General features: G+C 46.8%; 2 protein-coding genes across 4 annotated transcripts in view; both read left to right on the top strand.

The window, feature by feature from the left end:
- The window catches only part of treh (trehalase (brush-border membrane glycoprotein)), a 61646-nt gene extending 46337 nt beyond the window's left edge, over positions 1–15309 (top strand). Inside the window, 12 exon segments of the mRNA XM_041174278.1 lie at positions 1019–1119; positions 2150–2247; positions 3301–3406; positions 4525–4647; positions 4969–5010; positions 5314–5403; positions 5405–5511; positions 7598–7824; positions 8729–8834; positions 9906–10018; positions 10896–10949; positions 15063–15309. Coding sequence (XP_041030212.1) covers positions 1019–1119; positions 2150–2247; positions 3301–3406; positions 4525–4647; positions 4969–5010; positions 5314–5403; positions 5405–5511; positions 7598–7824; positions 8729–8834; positions 9906–10018; positions 10896–10949; positions 15063–15203 — 1308 coding nt within the window. The 3' untranslated portion in view covers positions 15204–15309.
- A 3081-nt stretch (positions 15310–18390) lies between these two features.
- Positions 18391–21450, top strand: part of hyou1 (hypoxia up-regulated 1) — a 40518-nt gene continuing 37458 nt past the window's right edge. For all 3 annotated transcript variants that reach the window (XM_041174362.1, XM_041174363.1, XM_041174364.1), the window contains exon 1: positions 18391–18530. The gene's annotated coding sequence lies outside the window, so the exon portion shown is untranslated. The remainder of the gene's footprint in view (positions 18531–21450) is intronic.

The following is a 21450-nucleotide window of genomic DNA, read 5'->3' on the forward strand; positions in this document are numbered from 1 at the left end:
CTGCCCCTCTCTCTCTCTCTCTCTCTCTGCCCCTCTCTCTCTCTCTCTGCCCCTCTCTCTCTCTCTCTCTCTCTGCCCCTCTCTCTCTCTCTCTGCCCGTCTCTCTCTCTCTCTCTCTCTCTGCCCGTCTCTCTCTCTCTCTCTCTGCCCGTCTCTCTCTCTCTCTCTCTCTGCCCGTCTCTCTCTCTCTCTCTGCCCGTCTCTCTCTCTCTCTCTCTCTGCCCGTCTCTCTCTCTCTCTCTCTCTCTGCCCGTCTCTCTCTCTCTCTCTCTCTGCCCGTCTCTCTCTCTCTCTCTCTCTGCCCGTCTCTCTCTCTCTCTCTCTCTCTGCCCGTCTCTCTCTCTCTCTCTCTCTGCCCGTCTCTCTCTCTCTCTCTCTCTCTGCCCGTCTCTCTCTCTCTCTCTCTCTCTGCCCGTCTCTCTCTCTCTCTCTCTCTGCCCGTCTCTCTCTCTCTCTCTCTCTCTGCCCGTCTCTCTCTCTCTCTCTCTCTCTGCCCGTCTCTCTCTCTCTCTCTCTCTCTCTCTCTCTCTCTCTGCCCGTCTCTCTCTCTCTCTCTCTCTCTCTGCCCGTCTCTCTCTCTCTCTCTCTCTCTGCCCCTCTCTCTCTCTCTCTCTCTCTCTCTGCCCCTCTCTCTCTCTCTCTCTCTCTCTCTGCCCCTCTCTCTCTCTCTCTCTCTCTCTCTGCCCCTCTCTCTCTCTCTCTGCCCCTCTCTCTCTCTCTCTGCCCGTCTCTGTGCGTCTCTCTCTCTCTGCCTGTCTCTGTGTCTGTCTGCCTCTGACTACAATCTGAGTTTCAGACCGTTCTGTCGAAGGGTCATGAGGACTCGAAACGTCAACTCTTTTCTTCTCCGCCGATGCTGCCAGACCTGCTGAGTTTTTCCAGGTGATTTTGTTTTTGTTTTTGTTTTGAGTTTCAGACCTATTGATCATTGTGTGAAAGGTTGTGATGCATATTTCTCTAGATTTAAGAACGTGTCACTCGACCTGAAACTGATTAAACACGCTTTTGTTCCTTTCAGATTAAGCTGGATGTGCAGTCACACCCAGAGCTATATTCTCAGATTTATGTCCCCAAGCCATTGGTTGTACCTGGTGGTCGATTCAGGGAATTTTATTACTGGTAAGAGTGTATTGAGTGAATTTTATGGGTTAACAGTCCCTGGCAGCTCTAACGTTTTGTGCTGCTAAAATTAATCTGAAGCCAGAGACCATTGCAGTATTGTTGCTGTCTTCTGTAATGGCATCAGATGGAAGTCTATTATTGCGAGAGGGCAAATCACTCAAAACAGACGTGCCCTGATCCAATTATCTCGGCATCCCCCAGTTAGGGAGTGGAATATTGGCCAGAGTTTCTGTTCCTTGTTTCTGTTTGGTGACTCCAAGTGGAAAGTGTGTGTCAGTGGGAACGGAAGGGATGGCTATGTGAGTAAGTGAAGACGAGATTGAGCTTGCTGTCTGATGTCTGCCACAGTGCATTAGCCTGCTGATGCTGAAGTGCTGAAATTGGGGGCGGGGGGGTTCATGTGCAAAAGTTTGGTCTTACATTTTTCTAGACAATTGTGCAAGACATTTAACCTGCCAAATCTGCACAGCTGACATCATGAAAAGGTATGTTTGTAATAGGTAGTATAAAAATAATAATAAATCAATGATTACCATAGTCTCAAGGTCCTATCACTGGATCCATCTGGAGATTGATACATTTGCATAGGTATTGCTGGATTCTAAAGCAGCCCAACCTTTGCCAAAATTGATTTCAACAGCAAGAGACTCGTGCAGAGTCCATCTGTAAAACACAACCTGACTGACGTAGCAGGCTGCTGATTGATTTTTAATGTTGCTTCACAGACTTGGCAGCCAAGCTTGGACGTAGACATGGCAGTGGTTCTCTGAGTGCTGGAGCAGAGGTTCGGCTGTGGAAATGTCTGAAGTTCCTGATACTGATGTGCTAGCAGAGCTAGCTACCAATGGGCTCAGTAAATCATCACTGGCTTGAGCGGCTTTTGCACTGCCAGTCTGTGTGAGCATCGAGACATCAAAGTTAGTGTGTTGGATTGTGCTCCATTGTGTTGGATGGTTCATTGTGCGTGAGGTGCAGTGCTCTATAGACCAAACCAAGGATTCTGTACTAATTGTTTTCTTTTCCTCAGGGACTCGTAATGGATAATAAAAGGATTATTGCTGTCTGAGATTAGTGAAACCTCCAAAGGGATGATAGAAAATTTTCTGCATCTCATCCAAAGGTAAAGTATGAAGGGAGACCGGAGTGTACTGCACCTTTAGGAGAGGAGGGGACCTGTACCCCAGTAAGAATCAGCACCTTCAGGAAAGTTGGAGGGAAACTGGGCAAAATAGGCAAGGAACAAATGAAACTAACCAAACTTTGAATATTGCAGTAAATGTGTTACTGTAGTTGTGGCTGATTGTTTTCAGTAATGTTGGGGAGGGGTCAGCCTTGCATACTCCCAGCAAGAACGCCAAGCTCAAGCTAAGATGGAGCTGGAACACTCTGCTCAAGTCTCTGAGCTATACTCTGTCAGCATAGAATGTGCAAGTGCTTGAAAATAAAAATGGAATATTAAAAGATATCTGACCTTGGTAGATATGATCTTTTTCCATCCCTACAATACTTCGAACTCTACACTCCTCCAACTCTGGCCTCTTATTCATCACTGATTTTCATTGCTGCTTTATTGGCTGCACTGCCTTTAAAGGCGCAATATAAATGCAAGTTACATGTTTAGAATATAAATATTCTTTGCTTCCTTTCTCTCATTTGTTCATTTGTTCCCCCCCTCTCTCTACCTGATTTGACACTAATTCATCCTATGTTTTTCTCTCGTACTGTTTCTTTCTCAATACTACTTTCTTATTGGTTAAGGGGAGAGACAGTCTGTTGATCCTGTCATTGAGGTGCATTACTATGTTAAATGCTCTATATAAATGCAAACTGTTGTAGTAACATACAGGTTAAAGGAACAGCATTATTTATCAGATTCCCCTGGCTGAGACCAGGATCTTGGTAGTTGGAATAAATTTTCTTTTGAATTTTTTTTCTCCTCACAGCCCCCTGGAGTTTAACTCTTTACTGTAAGCCCTACTGTCTCCTTATCTCAATTCCTAGTCAATTGCTTTCTATCTTGCTTCCAGTTTCCTTCATTGCTCCACCTTACAGCTTCACCCATCGATCCCAGCATTAAATCCCACTATTTAACATTGTAAACGTCTGTCGATCAAACCTGTGACAGATTGGAAGAGGGATGATGTGATTCAGAATGTTTGACCTCCCTTGATTTTCTAGATTTGAATTCATCCCAAATGTATTATGAGCGTAGGAGTCAGCCACCCTTCCTGGTGCTAATGATGGAGAGTTACATCAACGTCACAAATGACAGGTTTTTCTTAAGGTGAGCCATCTGATATCAGTGTGTGCTGTGATTTGTGTCTTTGGGTTTTTGAGTGTTTATTACTTCCTTACTGTTCCCCAGGCTGAGCAGGACAGTGAAGATGGAGTAAGTATCTGCTGAACTTTGTGCTAACAAACATTGATTATAGCATACTGGGGAAAGGGCATGGAGCAGTGTCACTGATCTTCCATTTCTTTTCTACCCACCCTTCCCCCAGCCCCAGACTTGTCACAGCATACTTGTGCTCCCTGGTACATATTACAGTTGACTTTATTTGCACAAGTTTATAATGGAAGGTCTGGTTTGTTGCAAAATCAACAATGTCCCTGTTTCTCCACTTGTTTGCTTACCTCAGCTGGTGTTGGGGAGGCACAGATGATGTGTGACCCTAGACACTGAAGGGGACTGTTTGCTAAGTGATCCTTCTGGGAGAACGATTAAGATTTGATGCTCAATGAACTGAATAGAATGTGATCCCCAAAACATTGATAAAGATCCCATGTAATAAAAATTGAATTTGATGCGCTCAGTTCAATCAAAGCTGAGGTGCTAGATATCATCACAGCAACTGGGCTTTGAGTGTTTTATTCTTATTCAGTTTCTGCACGTAATGAGCTAGATACATGCTGTCTGGTCTTAGTAATTATAGTTCCGTAAACCCAACAAAGTTTATGCTGAACAATTGCTGTGAGTAGCACTTACCCTGTTGCGAAAGCATTTTGGAAATAAAAAGCTGGTGCCAGTAAGCTGATGAGTTTGCTGTCAGATTGTCATTTTAAACCCCAACTGGTTCACTAATGCCCTTTTGGGGAAGGAAGCCTGACATCCATACCTAATCTGACTCCAATCGTGCACCAATCGTCTCTCTGAAATAGCCAAGCCAGCACACAGTTGTACTAAGCTATTACATTGCATTAAGTAAAGAAGTCCCACCAACATTCTCTGAGGCGATCTAGGGATGGGCAGTAAATGCTGGCCTTGCCAGAGGACACCCAGGTGAATTAATTCGGTCAAACTAGGAGCCAAAATCACTTGGAGCAGAAATGTGTTGGTGTTTGTGTTGTTGACATCTCCACACTCCTGAATATCTTGAAGTGTAACTTTTTTAAAAAAATCAGGCAAAATATTGATCTCCTGGACAAGGAGTATGATTTCTGGATGAAGAATTGAACCGTGCCTGTCACTGTAGGAGGCAAAACTTATCTTTTGAATCGGTATATTGTTGAAGCAGCTGGCCCCAAGTTTGTACAAATGTGAACTGTCCCTGTGTTTTTTGTTCAACATGTGCCTCAGATTTACCAGTGGAGAACTGCAAATGAACATTGCTTGTATGACCTTCAATACCTTAATATTATCATGCAGCAGGAAGATTTACCGATGGACAGCAAACCAGCCAATGCTGGACAAGTATCCACAATGGATAGGAACATAGAATAACAACTCTGGAAGAGACCTGTTGTCAGGAATCTGTCAGTACTAATCTTTCTGCTCTTTGTCAACCTGCCATGTCCTTCCACAATGTTTTTTATTTTATTGAAGATTTTTTGCTTTCTCTAAAACAGGCCAGAGTCCTATAGCAAGGACGTAGATTTGGCGTAGACATTAACGGAAGATAATTTTTAATTCTAAAAACCGTTTGTCTTCCAAAGCAAGCTGGAGAAAGAATTGCAAGTGTTTGGGGACAGTGTAAAGGAAGCTTTAGTCTGTAGCTAACCCTGTGCTGTACTTTTCCTGGGAGGTTTAGTTAATCAATCAATTATTGTTAATTTGCTGCCTCCGGCAGTCCAAGCTCTGCAATGAATTTGAAGTTTGAATGAAGGTCTGGTGCAGGCACTTTAAAATCATGCCAGTGTTTCACTATTCAAATGAGGCTTGTCATCACAGTGGGTCAAATGACATTGACTGTAATCCTCAGATGCCCAAGAAGACCTGTGGATGGAACTGAAAACAGGAGCAGAGTCAGGCTGGGATTTCTCATCACATTGGTTCATTGACTCTTGGGGAGAATAACAGAACATTAAAGGACACAAAAACCAAGCACATTCTCCCTGTCGACCTGAACTCTATCCTCTGCAGGAATGAGCGAATCCTAGCATTGTTCCACAGTCAGCTGGTCAGTATCATTCAATCGGCCAGTGCGGAAGCATTTAATATCTTACTCTTCTGTTTCCTTATATTGCACCTCTCTGTTCCACTTCAAGTGTCCTGCTATATATGTTAGTGTGTTCTAAAGGGACAGACTAGATCAAGGACCTGTCATCAGCTAAGCTGAGGTGAGAGTGACTGCCCTTGACATCAAGACTGCATTTGACCGAGTGTGGCGTCAAGGAGCCCTAGCAAAACTGGAGTCAATGGGAATTGGGGAGGGAAAACTCTCCATTGTTTGGATTTATACCTAGCACAAAGGAAGATGGTTGTGGTTGTTGGAGGTCAGTCATCTCAGTCCCAGGGCATCACTGCAGGAGTTCTTCAGGGTAGTGTCCTAGGCTCAACTATCTTCAGCTGCTTCATCAATGTACTTCCTTCTATCATAAGGTCAGAAATGGGGATGTTCACAAGGGTTGTGCAATGGTCACAATTTGTGACTCTTCGGATGCTGAAGCAGCCTGTGCCCATGTGCAGCAAGACCAGGACAACATTCAGGCTTGGGCTGATAAATGGCAAGTAACATTCTCACAACATGCACTGCAGGAATTCACCAAGGCTTCTTTGGCAGCACCTTCCAAACCCATGACCACTACCATCTAGAAGGACAAGGGCAGCAGATAGATGGGAACACCACCTGGAAGTTCCCCTCCAAGCCACACACCATCCTGATTTGGAAATACATCACTGTTCCTTCAAAGTCGCTGGGTCAAAAGCGTGGAAAGCGCCCCCCCCTCCCAAAAGCACTGTCACATGGATGTACGCCACATGGATTGCAGCAGTTCAAGCCACCTTGAGGGCAATTAGGGATGGGCAATAAATGCTGGCCTAGCCAGCAAGACCCACAATCCAATGAAAAATCTGGAAGGTCATAAGTTCAAACCCTACTCCAGTCCTGGGCCATATAGTGGGTTAACTACACAGTCTGAGGTGCTGGTCGTAGGATGCAATGATAAAGTGAGGCCCCAATGAACACGGCTAAACAGATACTGACCATGTATCTCATTGTAGTTTTTTGGATCTCCCTGTGCATATATTGGTTGACTCATAAGTTGCTCCACCTCGCAATTAATTTGAGATTTTCCTGCTCCTGTTGTTGCCTGGTTACTTTTGTAGGGTTGGGATGTTGGTTAAAGATCAAAGGGGGATTGTCCATGATGCCCCATCAGCATCCTGCTACATGCATTACAGGGCGTCAGACACGAAGCCGAGTCACCTTGGGCCAGGTCTCAGGCTGCTGGCAATCAACAAGAGGCAGCACCCCTAGGGTGTGGTGTAATTGGTAAAACAGTCAGTGTCAGCAAAACTAAATCCCATTGACAGCCTCATTTAGTTTCTGTTCTGATCAAGGGGCATCCCTCAAACATCAGACATTTTCTTGTCTTTAACATTGTTTCCAGCATTTTCTCTTCCTGCTTCATTCAATAATATTCTGTCACTCACGACAATGCCTCCAACCCAGTTTGTGGGTCACAGGCCCCAGAGAAAGATGTTCTGCAATGGGACTGTAGGTGGCCTGGTGCAGTAACCTGCTCTGAGTGTGCATGGGCTCAGTGAGACACCTTGGTGTTGGGACAGCTGAGATTGGTAAATCTTCTGAAACTGTTGTATCAGCTGTGACGGATCAGACCTCAATACCGTCACCCTACTGCACCTACTGATCCAGAGTCCCATTGACGAGGGTTGCCAACTGTGATCAAATGTATTCCTGGAGATTTCATCACATGACTTGACTTGTCCCCATGCTCCAGCTATTAGTCGGCCAACACATCCACCCTTGTGACCTGCTGGCTTCCTACACAATTGGAAAGCAAAAAGACTCATTACCCAATTGGATGATGTTTGACTCTCTGCTAAATAGTTTTTTTTCCCATTTTCAATATTTTTATATCTGGTAAAGAAACAATTACAAAACAGAGCTTTTAAATGCCCTTATGATTTTTCACCAGGATTGTACACAACAGTGTCTTGGAGATTGATCTTCAGCTTACCAACCCTACCACTGACTGGCACCATCCTCCCAATGCACCTGTCTTTATCTTTTAGGTAACTCTCACAAGGCTCAGTACTATGAGGATGCCTTGAAACGTCGTATGGCTGCTGTACGTGACATTTTCTAGGACAAAACGCAAGGAATCTGGTTTGATTACAACTTAATAAATAACTGCAGCAACACTGCTTTCTACGCTTCAAACCTGGCCCCCCTCTGGGCTGAGTGTTTTACTGAACAGGAGCCAGGGGAGATGGCAGAGATGGTGATCTGTTACCTGGAGGTAATGCTGCTCACGCTAGTTACCCCAAATGTACCCCAGGTGGGCTTAGTGGGTGTGGCAAGGGCAACTTCCTTTCAGCTTCTAATGAGAGGATGCTGTTACCCCTACAGTAAAACATCTGTCAGAATCTCTACGACAATCAGTTACTTCCAACTTTATTACCTGCTCTGTGGGACTGTTGCTGGGCTACAGATCCATTTACAACGCAACTTCTGGCACCTTTGCAAAAGGCCATTGGGATTCAGCTAGACTGTGACCAGGAGCACTGGAATTTGAATATGACCTGTCCTGAATTAGTTCATTTTGACAAGCAGCTGTGAAGGGAAAGAGAATGAGTGTTCCTGTCACTGAACACCATCCACGGATCCTTGCTGGAAAGAGAACTGGTGTTGACTAAGGATGGGATTGGCTCTGCCTTGGTGCCCACCAGAGTCAAATGGCCCATGAAGGCTTGCACGCATAGATTCAGATGATGACTGACCATCAAAACTGTAATCCAGGAATATTTGACACTTTTTTGGAAGATGGTCATTAAATTACTGGCCAGGGGGTGGGGGTAGGAGACTCATTTTCCTGCAGCAACTGACAGCCCAGTGATTATAGAAGCCAAGCAATAATCATCTGAGCCCCACATATTAATATAACAACACAATTTGACTATTTACATAGTTAATATAATAAGACATCTTGAGGCACTGCACAGGAGGATTACAAAATAAAATTGACACTGAGCCACTTTAGGAGATATTAAAACAGGCAAAGAAAAGGTTGGTCAAAGAAGCAGGTTTTAAAGAGTGAAAAACTCATGGCATAAGCATGTACCCACCAGTACACATTGGGTTATATAATCAGGCTTGAGGGTTATTATCATCTTCCTCGCCCTCAGTGGGATATATGCTTTCAGCAACTACTCTGGTACAGCAATGGAATTCCAACCTCTCTGGTGGCAAGTGGTCAGCAGTGGGACTATCCCAATGTCTGGCCACCCTTGCAGCAAATCATCATTGCAGGTAAAAAAAAAAATCCTGCTTTTATTCCATTCGTTGGTAGGTGACATGTGATTCCTGGAGGTTTCATCGCATGACTTGTCCCCAAGCTTCAGCCATTAGTCGACCAGCACGGCTATTACCAGCCACTGTTTGGCTGAACCAGACTGTTCACAACCTTGATCTCCCATTTGTCTCTGAGTTGAGCTTCTGACATTCTATCCTCCCCATCACCAAAATCACATTCTTCCACCTCAAGGTCACAAATAGGGATGGGCAAGACTGCAGAGAGAAATTTGAACATGACATGAGAATTTTAAAATCAAGGTGTTGGTGGATAGGGAGCCAATTTAGGTCAGTGAACCTGAGGTTAATGGGTGAAATGGATTTGATGCAAGGTAGTGTGCAGGCAGCAGAGTTCTGGATAGCTCAAGTTTATGGGAGGTGGAAGACAGGAGGTTGGCCAGGAGAGTGTTGCAAAGGGAGGTACAGGTTTATGGAGTCTCTGCTATGGAGGTGGATGCAGATGGAGATAAGACAGCGAGGTTTCCAACAGTCTGATTCAGTAGGAGACAGGTCAGGTAGGGGCTGCAGTTGGAAGTGAAGGTATGAGTTTCTAATGGGAAGGAAGCTCTGGAGGGCCCTGCGTGGGAGTCTTGCACTCACTCCAAGGGAGACCATCCCTGTGGCATTTAGAACTAAAAGAAAAAGTGCACGTGAAATCTTGGATAGGGGGGTCTGAGAATCCTAGGAGAAGCTGATGGTGCAGGACAGATAGGAAAAACAAGATAACTCAAATTTGTAGTGATTTTTGCCACAAAACTTAGGTTTTAAAAGGTGTAGTTTGGGAGATGGGATCGACAGTTTAAGGTTGGATGGTGAATTAACAGTGTGGTGCATGGAGAGGCTTGGTGTTAATGAGCGAGCCAGAGTGGATGGTCAAAATTGAGTTACTTGCACAATGTTTAATCGATTGTTCCTGACCTCCCTGCCAATATATTATGTATGCGAGTCAAGGATTCCCATCATGAAACCATCTAGGTAACTGAACAGTTAGAGCTTCTATTCAATTTGTTAATTTTTTTTGTAACCCAGGTCTGGCAAAGTCTAACTCTGAGACAGGCCGGAGGATTGCATTCCAGCAAGCACAGAAATGGATCCAATCAAACTGGGTTCTGTACGAGAAGTATCAAGCCATGTTTGAGAAAGTAAGCACAAGTTTCTTTTTGCAGAACAACTGAAATAGAGACAGGCCCTCAAAATCAGGATGTCCATTTGTCAAGAGCTGGCTTCATTACGGCACCCCCCCACCCCCCCGCCCCACTCCGTGGTCCTACATAACACACTACACTCTGTGGTGGGACACCGACCCTTTTCCTGACATGGGGAGGTTGGCCTGTTCTATCTATCTGGCTACTCCATTGTGCAGTAAGCACGGTGGGGTCAGGGTGCAGCCTTCACCCTCGACACATGGATATGAAAACCCTGGTTATCCCTAGATTAAACAGGGTTAACTCTCACTGAAGAATTCCACATGCATTTATGTTAAAATGGCTGCAATGACTGGAGGCTCAGTGTGTGCAGTAGAAATGGGGAAAGGAGTGATAACTCTGAAATGACTGAGCATTATTTCACACTGTAAACAGTTACCATAGTCCCAGTGGACCATAGGCTGCCCTCTCATTGGAGAGACACAACTGGCGGTGAGTTTAACCTGAGGGTCACCAAACCTCAGGCAAGGACGATATTGAGAGGGTGAGGCCTTCACCCTCAGAGGCCTCAGCCGGTACAGGAATTGAACTTGTGTTGTTGGCGTCACTCTGCATCACAAGCCAGCCGTCCAGCCAACTGATGCCTGTACTGCAGTCGAACTCTTTGAAGAACCAAGCTCACCTCTCAGGAGGGAGTGTGACATACATTGTATAAATGATCATCTGAAGTTGGGTGTAAACTGAATACATAATGATTGATGAATGTTGTGTTCATCCCACCTGTTTGTGAGGTCTTTAGTCATTGATGAGAAGTCGCCTCTCCTGCTGCAGAACCTATTTTGTCCAAGTAACTTCCTTTCTTTTATTCTTGCAGTGCGAAGTGAGTTGGGACAGTAAACCAGGTGGGGGAGGAGAGTATTATGTGCAGGTGAGAGCCTCTTCAATGTTTGAGTCCTATTGAAATATGTCTTTGTTCTCGATGGAGTGAGCAGCAGCTCAAGCAAATGTGGGCCCCAACATTTGGGCCTTGAGCAGCATTGTCCATATTCTGCACTGTTCAAGCCCCAGGAGGCTGCATGGCCAGCCAGTCTCACTGCAGCATCAGAACTCCCTGTGGCGGGCTTTGTGCGTACCTCACTATCTTCACATACTTCAGGTGCTCCCTACACCTACGCAGCACAATTCAAAGAATGATAAAGCACAGAAAGAGCCCATTTGGCTGGTTCTTTGAAAGAATTATCCAATTAGCCCCATTCCCCCTGCTCTTTCCCCCATAGCCCTGAAAATTTCTCCCCTTCGATAATTCTGTTATTGAATCTGCTTCCATTGTCCTTTTCAGGCAGCACATTCCAGATTACAGCTTGCTGCAGAAAACTCCTGATCTCCACAGCCCCCCCCACCCCCGATTCTTTTGCCACTTACCTTAAATCTGTGTCCCCTGGTTACAGAGGGTTAAGCACAGTTCTCTGCAACCGATTGCGAGTCCAGACAGCTGTGTTTCCTGCCCAGTGCTATGGTTTGGGACTTCTGTCTGGGGTGGGAGAAGACCTTTCAGTTTGGGGTGGGGGGAGGATTCAGCTGTCGTGGTCCACGAAGATACCAATGACGTCAGTAGGACAAGGTAAGAGGTTTTGTTTGGGATTATGATCAGCTGGGGAGGCAAATTTAAAGAGCAGAATCTCAAAGGTAATAATCTCTGGATTATTACCTGAGCCATGTGCAAATTGGCATAGGGTAAATAAGATTAGAGAGATGAATATATGGCTCACAGATTGGTGTGGGAGAAATGGGTTTCGATTCATGGGGCACTGGCACCAGTACTGAGGAAAATGAGAGCTATACCGTTGGGATGGTCTTCATCTGAACCGTGCTAGGACCAGTGTTCTGGCGAGCCATGTAACTATGATGATAGGGCTTTAAACCAAATACTTGGAGGGAGGGATCATGTGAGAGGCTATGTAATTAAATCAAAGGGAAACGACAATGTAATAGAGCAGAATAACGATTTGGGCAATCATAACCAGAGTGTGGCAAGAAGGGACAGAGTACAAACTTGAGTGCACCAACAGATAAGGCCATAGTATGCAAAAATGGTAAAAATTCAGCTAAAGGCTTTGTATCTGCATGCAGCATTTGTAACAATGGATGCATTGTTAGCACAGATAGAAATAATTATATATGACCTGATGGCCATTACAGAGACATGTTTGCTGAATGACCAAGGCTAGGAATTAACTATCAAAGATTATTTGACATTTTGAAAAGATATGATGCTAGGAAAATGTGGTGGGGTAGCTCTGCTAATTAGTAATGCAATTAGTGCAGTAGTCAGAGATGACCTTAGTTCGAAAGAGCAAGATGTAGAATCAGTTTGAGTAGAAATAAGAAATTATAAAGGTAAGAAGTCACTTGTGAGAGTAGTTTATAGGCCCCCTAACAGTAGTTGCATGGTAGATCAGGGTACACAGGAAGAAATAAATGGGACAGGTAAGAAAGGTACTGCAGTAATCATGGGTGACTTTACATGTCAATTGGGCGACTCAGATTGGCAAAGGTAGACGGAAAATGATTTCAGAGTGTATCCAGGACAATTTCTTGGGGCAAAATGTTCAAGGGCCAACCAAGGAGCAGGCTATTCTGGGTTTGATGAGTAATGAGGCAGGATTAATCAAATAACTTCATATAGTAAAGGAGCCTCTAGGTGACAGTGATCACATGATAGAATTTCATGTTCAGTTCAGGGGAGAAGTGTGGGTCTAAGACAAATGTTTTACACCTGCACATTAATTATAAGGGTGTGCAAGCTGATCTAGCTGAAGTGAATTGGGTAAGTAGATTAAAAGGTAAGACTTTAGAGATACAGTGGCAGACTTTTAAGGAGATATTTAATAACTCTCAGCAAAGATTTATCCCTGGTGAGAAAGGGAGATTCTTTGAGAAGGATGCACCATCTGTGGCTGAATAAGGAAGTTAAGGACAGCATTAAATTGAAAGAAACATTACAAATTTGCAAAAAAAAGTTAGGCAGGTCAGAAGATTGGTCAAATTTTAAGAACCAGAGAAGAATGCCCTTTTAAAAAAAAAAGGGAGAACCAGGTGGTGTGCAATCCAGAGGTGGGGATGTCAGCAGTTTGCAGGGTGTAGTGTGTTCCAATAGATCCCATGTGGGATTTCAGTGGATGCATAGGGTTTTTTAAGGTCCTGTGTCGGTGGGGGAATGCTTTATTATTTGTCAGCTGGTGGTGGTCTGTGAGGAGAATGTTTTCCCTGAGGATGTTGGGAGTTTCCAAATGTGCTAGCACAGGAAATCACTCACTGTGTTGGTCTCAATGTTCCAGAAATAATTCTCATGACTTCCTGGAGGTGGATATCTACCACCTTTTATGTGATGGCTCGTGAGCCAGGTTGATCAGCAGTACTCTGCTGTAATGCAGACTGGGATGAGAGAAATGGTGCGTGACGTGTTGATTCTGCTGGCCCAGGTGGTACCCACCACTTTCTGTATGAGATTTGTTCTCATCTTGACCTTGGCTCTGGTGTTCTGGAGGTGTTGCTGATAGGTCATCATGCGGTCAAGTGTGATGCCATGGTATTTTGGCTTTGGATCATGGGTGAGTGGTTGGCCACAGAACTGGACATGAAGTTCTTATCTAGCCTTCAAGTTGTTCAGGTGGAAGGCTGAAACAAGAATCCTGGCAGCATTTGGTTGAAGTCTCCATTTTCTGAAGTCGGCTTGTGGAAAGCATAGATTTTCAGTGAGTTGTTTTCTCAATGTTCTGGAGTTGGTTAGCCTGGAAATCCAGGGCCAAGTTGTCAGCATATACAGAGCCGTGATTTTGTAGGAGGGAGTGCAAATTGTGCATAGGCAGCTGATTTGATGTCACACGGAGCTGTTGGTTGCTGATCATGGAGTTAATTTAGTTATAGGGTAATCGCATGGCAGATGATTTTGGGCAGTATGCCTATTCACCCCCTCCACCACCCCTCACCATCCCCCCCACAAAAGCCATAATCCTTGATTCTTTGTAGATCAAAAATCTGCCGAACCCAGCCTTGAATATATTCAATGACCCAACCTCCGCTGCTTTCTGGAAGAGAATTCCAAAGACTAACAACCCTCAAGAAATTCCTCCCCACCACCTGTTCTTCACAAAATCTTCAGGGTAAACCTGCAAGGATCTTATTTTACATTTTAAAATTTAATTTGCAAGACATTACTCCACTGCTGCAATGAGCTTGCAACAAAGTGCCAACTGATGAGCCTTCCTTTGAGGACCCCCCTCATGCTGTATAATTTCCATAATGAGTTGATTATGGTATTTCAGTCAGCTATCGACTTGACTTTGCTCTCGAGGAAAGCCCTGAACTCTGCAGTCATGGACACCTCTGCAGGGAAGAGTATAATGCATGGAGTATAAAAGTAGGAAAGTCTTGCTACGGTTGTAAAGGGCATTGGTAAGACCACATCTAAAGTACTGCATACAGTTTTGGAGGTCTTATTTATGGGGGGATATACTTGCATTGGAAGCAATTCGGAGAACGTTCACTAGGCTGATGCTTGGGATGAAGGGGTTTATCTTATGAGGAAAGATTGAGTAGGTTGGGCCTCTACTTATTGGAGCTTATAAGATTGAGAGGTGATCTTATTGAAGCATAAGATTGAGGGGGCTTGACGAGGTAGATGCTGAGCATGTTTCCCCTTACGGGGGAATCTAGAACCAGGGGACACAATTTAAAAATAGGGGTCTTCCCTTTAAGACTGAGGTGAGGAGCAATTTCTTCTGAGGGTCATTAGTCTTTGGAATTTTCTTCTGCAGAGAGCATTGGTAGCTGGGTCATTGAATATATTAAAAGCTGAGTTTGGCAAATTTTTGATTGACAAGGGGGTGGGGGTGTTGAACAGGGAAGTGGAGTTGAGGCCACAATCAGATCAGCCATGATCTCATTGAATGGTGGAGCAGGCTCAGAGGACCAAATGCCTACTCCCCTTTCTTATGTTTCTTAACTTCTTAACAGTTAATATTGTGTTGTGTCCCCACAGGTGGGATTTGGATGGACAAATGGTGTGGCACTGCAGCTCCTGGACCAGTATGGAGGCCAACCCACTTCAGGAGTCACTGGACAGACTTGTTTTGCATTGCTCGCTGTGCTTCCAGTTGGTTTCCTGCTCTCTCAGTTCTGATAAGCAATGGTAACATGGCCACAAATTAGCAGCCTTCAAATTCAGCTGCTAATCAGCAGCATCATCCTCAACCACTGGCTGATCATGGAGGAGGAGTAGAGACTGAGAGCAGGCAAAATACTGAGTTCAGTGAGTGAAGGGAAAGAGAGACATGGAACACATTTTCCAAAGTTTATGATGGGAACCTGTACTGCAAAAAAAAAAAGGACTTTAAAGAGAGTTGGCTGGTGAAGCCGCTGCTGTTTGTCTCTGTAAAGCACTTCCCATGATATTTTCTCTGATTCTCTGTGCTTGATCTTGATGTGTGCATGGACTGATTTGTAAATAAAGAAATAAAAATCAAATTTCCAGAGACTCTTACCCAATGCTAACAATTTTTATTTTTTATTGTGGCTCTGTTTAAAAGCATGATCCAGAGTCTGGCTGGGCCACAGACTCAGAGATTTTAAGGAATGTACTGAAACTCTTATACACCTGTGGTTGTCACTTGGGCAGTGTTGCATGCTATAATGGGTCTTGGAGGTGAATGTCTATCAATGATTCTCTGTCTCCTGCAGGAAGGAGCGTGCATGGGGTAGAGTGCATACATGAGGTAAAGTTATAAAATGCTTGACTATGGTGAGTCCTGTGATCTAATTAATGAGGGCAAGGGATCAAATGTTGGAAGATGTAGTAAACCAAAGAGGAGAGACAAGGCAAGAGAGAAAAGTTGTAATATGGGAAATGACGAACAGAATATTACAGGAAGGTATTGAGAGTACAAATCTAAGAGTGAAACAGCAGTCAAAGCTAGAGGTCACAAAAATAACAAATGGACAAAACGAAAGGCTCTATATCTGAATTTGTAGCATTTGAAACAAAGCAGATGAACTAAGAGCGCAAATAGAAATAAATATATATGATCTGATGCTATTACAGAGACATGACTGCAGGATGACATAGATTGGGAGCTGAATATTGAAGGATACGTGACTTTAGGAAACTAGGAAAAATAAGAAAAGGTGTAAGAGTAGCTCTGCTAATTAATGATGGTATTAGCGCATTAGAGAGGGATGATCTAAGTTTAGGGAGCCAGGATGTGGAAGTGGTTTGGGTTGTGATGAGAAATGATAAAGGCTAGAAGTCACTTGTGGGTGTGGTGCACAAGCTCCTTAATTGTAACTACATGGTACGACATAGTATAAAGGAAGAGATAATGGGAGCTTGTCGGAAAGGTACAGCAATAATCATGGGGGATATTAATCTACATTTAGACTGGAAAAATCAGATGGCCAAAGGTAGCCTAGATGATTTCATAGAATGTTTTGGGATAATTTCTTAAAACAGCATGATCTGGGGCCAATCAGAGAGCAGGCTATACTAAACCTGGTATTGTGCAACAAAGTAGGATTAATTGATAACCTGGTAGTGAAGTCACACTTGGGTAGTAGTGATGATAATATTATTGAATTTTACATTCAGGTTTGAGGGAGAGCAGAGTGGGTCCAAGACTAGTATTTTAAACTTAAGGGGAATTATGAGGACGTGAAAGCAGAACTAGCTAAAGTGATTGGCAAATGAGGTTAAAGGATAGGTCAATAGATGTGCAGTGGTGGACATTTAAGGGGATATTTCAGAATATTCGTGGTTTAAAAAAAAGACAGGATCAAAGAAAAAAACATATCATTGTGCAAAGACAGGTGGCAGGTCAGAAGACTGGACAGAATATAAAGAACAGTAAAGAATGACAAAGATTAATGAGGGGAAGAATTAAACAGAAAGCAGAAATATAAAGACAGTAAGAGTTTCTATAGATACTTAAATAAGAGAGTTAACAAAGTGAGTGGTCCTATAGAAAGTGAGTCTGGGGAGTTAATAGTGGAAAATAGGGAGATGACTGATTCAAAATAGAGGGTTGCCCATTTGGGACAGAGATGAGGAAACATTTTTTTCTGAAGGTTATGAGACTTGGAATTCTCTTCAAAAGGTGATTGAGGCAGAGTCCTTGAATATATTCAAAGGAGAGGTAGATGGATTATAGATAAGCAATGGAACGAAATGTTATTGGGGTAGGTAGTTTGAGGTTAAAATCAGATCAGGTATGGTGGATAGCTATTTTTCAACTGCATAGACATGATGGGTTGAATGGCTTCCCCCTGTGCAGTAAATCATTGTTCCTATACCCAGCTGGTCATGGGATGGAGCTTAGGCAACAGAAGGGGAAGGCTTCCCTGCAATTCAAATTGTGCCAGGATCCCTATCTCCCCCTGATAGGGATTTGGGAGTAATATCACACAGGCACCTCACAATGCAGCACTCCCTTATAATTATTTCATTTGATAACTTTAAGAGGTGTTTAAATTCCAAGTGCTTTAATAAGAGTAAATAAGGAAAACCAGTTTCCAATGGCAAGATGAGCAGAGGAGACAGATTTAAGGTAATTGGCAAAAGAACAGGAGGTAGAGTGTTGTTGTGATCTAGGATACACTACCTGAAAGACAGTGGATAGCATAGTTGATAGTAACTTTCAAAAAGGGAATTGGATAAGTACTTGGGGAATAGTTGCAGGGCCATGGGAAAAGAGTAAGGGCTAGCTCATTCAATAATCCAGAATATGGATGGTGGGCTTTCTATCAGTCTAGGAATCAAAATCATTTCTATAACCCCCTGGGGGGAAGGGGGCTCTCTGTCCTAGCCTGTGTGTTTGGGGGGATCTCTGTCTCAGTCTTGGGGGGGGGGGGGGTGCTCTCTGTCCTAGTCTGTGTGTGTGTGTGTGTGTGTGTGTGGGGGGGGGGGTGTGCAGGGGAGTTCTCTCTGTCCCAGCTTGTGTGGGGGTGGTCTCTCTGTCCCAGTCTGTGGCTGGGTTGGGGGGGGGGATCTCTATCCCAGTCTCTGTGTTTGGGGGGCGGGTGGTCTCTCTGTCCCAGTCTGTGGGGGGGGTCTCTCTGTCCCAGTTTGTGTGGGGGTGGGGGGGTGTCTCTGTCACGCTCTGCGATTCCCTCCGCAGTCCTCCCGCTCTCCTCCACTGATCCACAGGCCGCCCTCCAGCCGGTTCTATCTTGCAAGCTACACGCTCTCGTTGGCCTTCCAGACGTGGACCAATCGGAGGACCGCATGTCCGGATCCATTGGTTACCCAGAGCCACGCCTCTTTGACGTGGCCCAATCGACGGGCCGGGCATCAGCGGATCCGCGCTGACGCGGACCAATAGGAGCTCGCCGCGTTCCAGCGGGGTGGGCGCTCGGGAGCCGGTCAGAGTGCGAGGGAGAGCGAGAGGCCGGAACCGGGCCAGGGAGAGGGAGTCGGAACCACGAGAGGCAGAGGGAGAGGACCGGGACCCTGGAGCCGGTGAGTGAGCGCTGGCAGCGCCGGTGATAGAATCGAGGAGACCTGGGGAGGGGTGAGGAGACCCGGCCGGTCCGGGGGTGTAGGGGAGGCCGGGCCCGGGGGGGGTGGGGGGTGTGTAGGGGAGGCCGGGCCCGGGGGGGGTGGGGGGTGTGTAGGGGAGGCCGGGCCCGGGGGGGGTGGGGGGTGTGTAGGGGAGGCCGGGCCCGGGGGGGGTGGGGGGTGTGTAGGGGAGGCCGGGCCCGGGGGGGGTGGGGGGTGTGTAGGGGAGGCCGGGCCCGGGGGGGTGGGGGGTGTGTAGGGGGGGTGGGGGGTGTGTAGGGGAGGCCGGGCCCGGGGGGGTGGGGGGTGTGTAGGGGAGGCCGGGCCCGGGGGGGTGGGGGGTGTGTAGGGGGGGGTGGGGGGTGTGTAGGGGAGGCCGGGCCCGGGGGGGTGGGGGGTGTGTAGGGGAGGCCGGGCCCGGGGGGGTGGGGGGTGTGTAGGGGAGGCCGGGCCCGGGGGGGTGGGGGTGGAGGAGGTGTAGGGGAGGCCGGGGGGTGGGGGTGGGGGTGGAGGAGGTGTAGGGGAGGCCGGGGGGTGGGGGTGGGGGTGGAGGAGGTGTAGGGGAGGCCGGGCGGTGGGGGTGGGGGTGGAGGAGGTGTAGGGGAGGCCGGGGGGTGGGGGTGGGGGTGGAGGAGGTGTAGGGGAGGCCGGGGGGGTGGGGGTGGGGGTGGAGGAGGTGTAGGGGAGGCCGGGGGGTGGGGGTGGGGGTGGAGGAGGTGTAGGGGAGGCCGGGGGGTGGGGGTGGGGGTGGAGGAGGTGTAGGGGAGGCCGGGGGGTGGGGGTGGGGGTGGAGGAGGTGTAGGGGAGGCCGGGGGGTGGGGGTGGGGGTGGAGGAGGTGTAGGGGAGGCCGGGGGGTGGGGGTGGGGGTGGAGGAGGTGTAGGGGAGGCCGGGGGGTGGGGGTGGGGGTGGAGGAGGTGTAGGGGAGGCCGGGGGGTGGGGGTGGGGGTGGAGGAGGTGTAGGGGAGGCCGGGGGGGTGGGGGTGGGGGTGGAGGAGGTGTAGGGGAGGCCGGGGGGTGGGGGGTGGGGGTGGAGGAGGTGTAGGGGAGGCCGGGGGGTGGGGGTGGGGGTGGAGGAGGTGTAGGGGAGGCCGGGGGGTGGGGGTGGGGGTGTAGGGGAGGCCGGGGGGTGGGGGTGGGGGTGGAGGAGGTGTAGGGGAGGCCGGGGGGTGGGGGTGGGGGTGGGGGTGGAGGAGGTGTAGGGGAGGCCGGGGGGTGGGGGTGGGGGTGGAGGAGGTGTAGGGGAGGCCGGGGGGGTGGGGGTGGGGGTGGAGGAGGTGTAGGGGAAGCCGGGGGGTGGGGGTCGGGGTGGGGGTGGAGGAGGTGTAGGTGAGGCCGGGCCCGGGGTGGGGGGGGTGTAGGGGAGGCCGGGGCCATCCCGGTTGAGCTGGGGGTTGGGGGCTCTGTATTTTCTCCACCTGAGCTTCCCCTGCCTGGGCAGCCGGAGCCCCTGATGATGCCTTGAAGGTTGTTGTATTTGAGCAGCAGCAGCAGGTCAAGGACCCCTGGGGGCTGCTCCCCCATTCGATAAGATCATGACTGATCCTCAGCTCCATTTTCTACCTGATCCCCATATCCTTGATCCCTTTAGGGTCCAAAACAACTATTGATCTCTGACTGGAACATAATGCCGATGCTCTCTGGGTGAGAGAATTCCAAAGATTCTCAGCCCTTCAAAGAATTTTTTCCTCATCTCAGTCCTAAACGGCCAATCCCCTATCCTGAGTCTATGACCCCGGATTCTGGACTCTCAGGGGAAACAACCTCTCAGCTTTGTCGCTGAGCTTCATTCTATATGTTTCAATGAGATCATATCTTAATCTTCTAAACTTGGAAAAAAAGCCCATTCTATTCAATCTCCTTTCATAAGTCAACCCTCTCATCTCAGGAATGAATCTAGTGAATCTTCGTTGCACACCTAAAGACGTATATACTTCCTTGTATAAGAAGCCCCAAACTCTACTCTATTGTAGATAACATCTCACCAGAGCCCTGTACAATTGCAGCAAGGCTTTATTACTCTTTGTACTCCAACCCCCTTGCAATTTCCCCTATTATACTCCCATCTGTAACCTTCTTTTCCAATCACTGAATCAATCTATTTAACTTCGCAACCTCTTTGTGCCCTCCTCGGTTTACTTTCCCACTCATCCTTGTATTGTCAGCAAACCCAGATGGCATACACTCAGTCTCCTCATCTAATTATTGATAAAAATAGTAAATAGCTGAGACCCAAGCATTTTTAAGTTCTTAGGAGAGTCCCCTGTTATTCCTCAAAATAATGTTGTGAGATCTTTTACACCTGCCTGAGAGGACAAGCAGGTCTCTTTTTAATGCCTCATCTGAAAGACAGCACTTCTGACAGTGTAGCACTCACTGAAATACCAATCTAGGTTATGTGCTCGAGTTTTTGGAGTGGGGATTGAGCCCATGGCCTTCTGTCTCCAAGGTGAGAGAGCCAGCCACAGTTTGGTAGCTGATATCACCAGTTGCATGCTGACCTTAAAAGTAGCTTTTTATGACTTCCTTTTATGGTATCCTAAATAATGACAAATAAATAGTGACAAGCTGTTTCTGGCTATTTCATCATCCGTCTGCATCTGCTTTGCAAGTTACTGCACCTGTGCAAAGGTGGTAATGATGCTATCACTGGCAAAGATGAGATATTTCATAGGTTTTACACATTGACTCGCTGTCCCTAAGATCTTATCACCATTATGACTGGCAATGGGAGCTTCCTTGTGACATGAGAGTCCACTACTTTGGGAAGGTGATGTCGGGGCAGAGAAACAGAATGAAGTTGGATGACTGACTTCTGACACTTTTGTATCTTGTGGATGTGTGCCCTTTGACCTTGATTTGAATCACTGTGTATTGATCAG

The sequence above is a fragment of the Carcharodon carcharias genome, chromosome 25, assembly GCF_017639515.1.
Source record: "Carcharodon carcharias isolate sCarCar2 chromosome 25, sCarCar2.pri, whole genome shotgun sequence".
NCBI classification, from domain to species: Eukaryota; Metazoa; Chordata; class Chondrichthyes; order Lamniformes; family Lamnidae; genus Carcharodon; species Carcharodon carcharias.